We start from the raw sequence: 2825 nt of genomic DNA, 5'->3' as shown, positions 1-2825 counted from the left end.
CAAATGAAGGAGATTGGCGCACCTTCAATCGTCATTTGTCTCGAGGAAGAGTCAAAATTGAAAATACATTTGGCATGATGAAAAATAGGTGGCACATTTTGCGAGACATGTCGGTCAACCTCTATCGCACCTACTTATGTCATTGCATGTTGTGTCTTGCATAATTTCCTGCTGCTAGAACATGTGGGTGGCGATGAAGGGGAGGAACATATTGATCCCCATCTCAACAACTTGCCGCCCCCTCGAATAGCAAGACAAGAGTATATACACGGGTAGCGGATGCGCAACATTTTGTATTGAGAGTGGCGCCCAAGATATGGAGTGCTTCAAAGGGAGAGGTGATTGAGAGGACTTCAAGTGTATAAATTGTGGAAGACGGTTTCAAAATGTTCAGAGAAAAAAAACTATTTAAAAAACCTTGGGAAAGAATGTAAATAGAAATCCATACAATTAAATAGCTTCAAACTCTAGTTGCCTCCATTCCCAACCAAAAGCCATGCGATTTGCAATTGTGTTTCCATAGCCTTTTTAGTAGCAATTCATTGAAGCTCAATCTCCTTCATAGCATCTGTAAAGCGAACCATGCCTTCCTTGAGTTTGGCGCAACAAGAGATGAGCCAGCTCGAAAGCCTTCTCTTCTTCTTGTTTCGTTGGTCTCATACTACACCAACGTTAGGACTAGGGCCATTTGTGGGAGATGGTCCAGTCTTGTCTTGGCTTTGAGTTTGTGTTCTTTGAGCTTGGGGGCTTGGGCTTTTTTCTTGGTCCTCTGTAACTTGTTCTTGGTTGTCTTCATCATCCTCTATAGGCACATCGGCCACACCAACGAAGTCATCACCTGTAAAGCCACCAACAAGCCCTCTCACCTTTGGTGTTGTAGCCAAGATAGTGGCACACAGATCAAAGAACTCCCTATTGGATGGTGTAGCTCCAGTTGTGCTCTCCTTGGCCTTCTTAGCCTTGTAAGTCTTCCGAAGGCTGTCCCACTTATTCTTGCATTGAGATTGAGAGAAGGTGCTACCACACTTTGCATTGAGCGTCTCCACAATGCTTGCCCAATGCTTTTTCTTGAAGTTGTCTTTGTTAAGAGACAACCACTTGGCCTCATAAACGTCAAGAAGACATAAAACTTGATTCTCTGTCCAAGTCTCTGAAAGGGCTTTCTTACACACTCTAGATTTTGTAGGAGAGGTCACTATGTTGCTAATGTGAGGTACAATAGGCATGGAGGAGGACACAGAAGCGGAGTTTGTTGACTCGTCCAAGGAGGCAGGGGAAAGTTGTAATAATGATGCTGAGAATGAGTTGCACCATTGATGAAACCAAGTTGAGGCAATGCAGAATTCAAATTAATGTGCTCGATAGGGCTTTCATAGAGATTACCAAGATTGTTGTTCGAGCACCCTTGCATTAAAAGTTGTGAGAATGATTGATATTGGTCAATGCAATTGGTCGTAGCTTGCATCTTTGGCTCCCCGTTATCAGTTTCAAGCATAGAGTTGGTGGATTGGGTGGTGCCGAACTGCCCTTCGCATTGTGTTGATGAGCTGTGAACATATTGTGATGGACGAAATGCCGTGAATGCACTCACTAAATTGGGGGTTGAAGGCTTCCCATACTTATCCATGACTACATACAAAACAAAAAGGCATATTAGTATCCATGCATACAAAAACGAAAGACATATTAGTATTCATACATACTATAACTGTATACTATTAGTAACCAAAGGACTTATCCATGACTTCATACTATAACTGTAAGGCGGCTGGCTATGTACATCGTTTTGTAACTAGAGAGAGAGAGAGAGAGAGAGAGAGAGAGAGAGAGAGAGAGAGAGAGAGAGAGAGAGAGAGAGAGAGACCTGCACTGCCAAGGCTGACTGTTGTGTGGCAACGCTGGCGGAGTTGCTGTTGGCGGGGCTACGCGTGGCTACATATAGCCTGCCATCCACTGGCATCATATCAACCGTGACATAAGTGTAGAAGCTATCACCCACATCAATGTCCACCGTAGCACTAGTTGAGCTCGATATCTTAACACTCAGCATGGTTACATAACAATGGATTAAGCGTAACCACGCTTGAAAAATGATGTTAATGAGTGTGGTTAACATACCCCCCTCCCTAATCCAGATTTGTCCTCGGAGCTAGTAAGTGTACTTAGCGGTAGTAGATGGAGTAGGTGCGAGCCACGACTTGGGATGTGGGGGGGATCAATGGAAGACCTTGTAGCTCATCCAAAAAGTGATCTCCATCATGTCTTCAAAGGTCTATAGGCACGCATCCATTGGATGTGCTCGCAGTAGCCGAATAACTGCTTCAGACTACTGGGGCCTTTGTTGAGGTCAAAGACAAGGCCTTGGCTGCCCTTGTGGTAGTGGTTCCAATTTGAGAAGGCTTCCAAAAGGGTAATGATAAGTTGGAAGAAGTGGATGGCAGCCACTATTTTGGGATTGGGCACCTACTCATATCTGTCTGGATGGAGGCATGGATCTTCATGAGCATGGTGGCCTTGGTGCAAGGGCTTTGGGATGTCGGTGGGGTGAACCACGGGAAGTTGTAGCAAAGTTTGGGCTTCGCTACTTTCTCTTTATGGAAGAGGTCCCAATTCCAGCATCAACGGATGAAAAAATAGCCAAGATCGATCCAGAGGTGATGTGGTGCCTTGCAATACTACTCCCAGATAAAAGGCTTGTGTGAAGGAAGGGCCAACGCCAAGCAGGCTGCTTGCCCGTAAGTTCGAACATGATGGGACGAGCAGTGGAGGGAGCCGCTGGTACCCTCCTCGTTGATGATGGGGCTGCTATGCTTTGAAGCACTGTG

General features: G+C 45.3%; 1 protein-coding gene across 1 annotated transcript; it reads right to left on the bottom strand.

Annotated features, from left to right (window-relative positions):
- Positions 1-350: 350 nt before the first annotated feature.
- Positions 351-1928, bottom strand: LOC147631453 (trihelix transcription factor ASIL2-like). The gene is made up of 2 exons (XM_086809100.1): positions 1865-1928; positions 351-1629 (listed from the first exon to the last, which is right to left on the bottom strand). The coding sequence occupies exon 2, from the start codon at positions 1224-1226 to the stop codon at positions 657-659; it is 570 nt and encodes a 189-aa protein (XP_086665226.1). The 5' UTR covers positions 1227-1629; positions 1865-1928; the 3' UTR covers positions 351-656.
- Positions 1929-2825: the final 897 nt, after the last annotated feature.

The sequence above is a fragment of the Cibotium barometz genome, chromosome 15, assembly GCF_041138505.1.
Source record: "Cibotium barometz isolate CiBa-2024 chromosome 15, ASM4113850v1, whole genome shotgun sequence".
Lineage (NCBI taxonomy): Eukaryota > Viridiplantae > Streptophyta > Polypodiopsida > Cyatheales > Cibotiaceae > Cibotium > Cibotium barometz.
Note: the sequence above shows the minus strand (reverse complement) of the source record. Positions and strands in the feature narration are given on the sequence as shown.

Bases quoted from the DNA above. Each gene is read 5' to 3' on its own strand.
- LOC147631453 (XM_086809100.1), bottom strand. From the start codon at position 1,226: ATGCCTATTGTACCTCACATTAGCAACATAGTGACCTCTCCTACAAAA.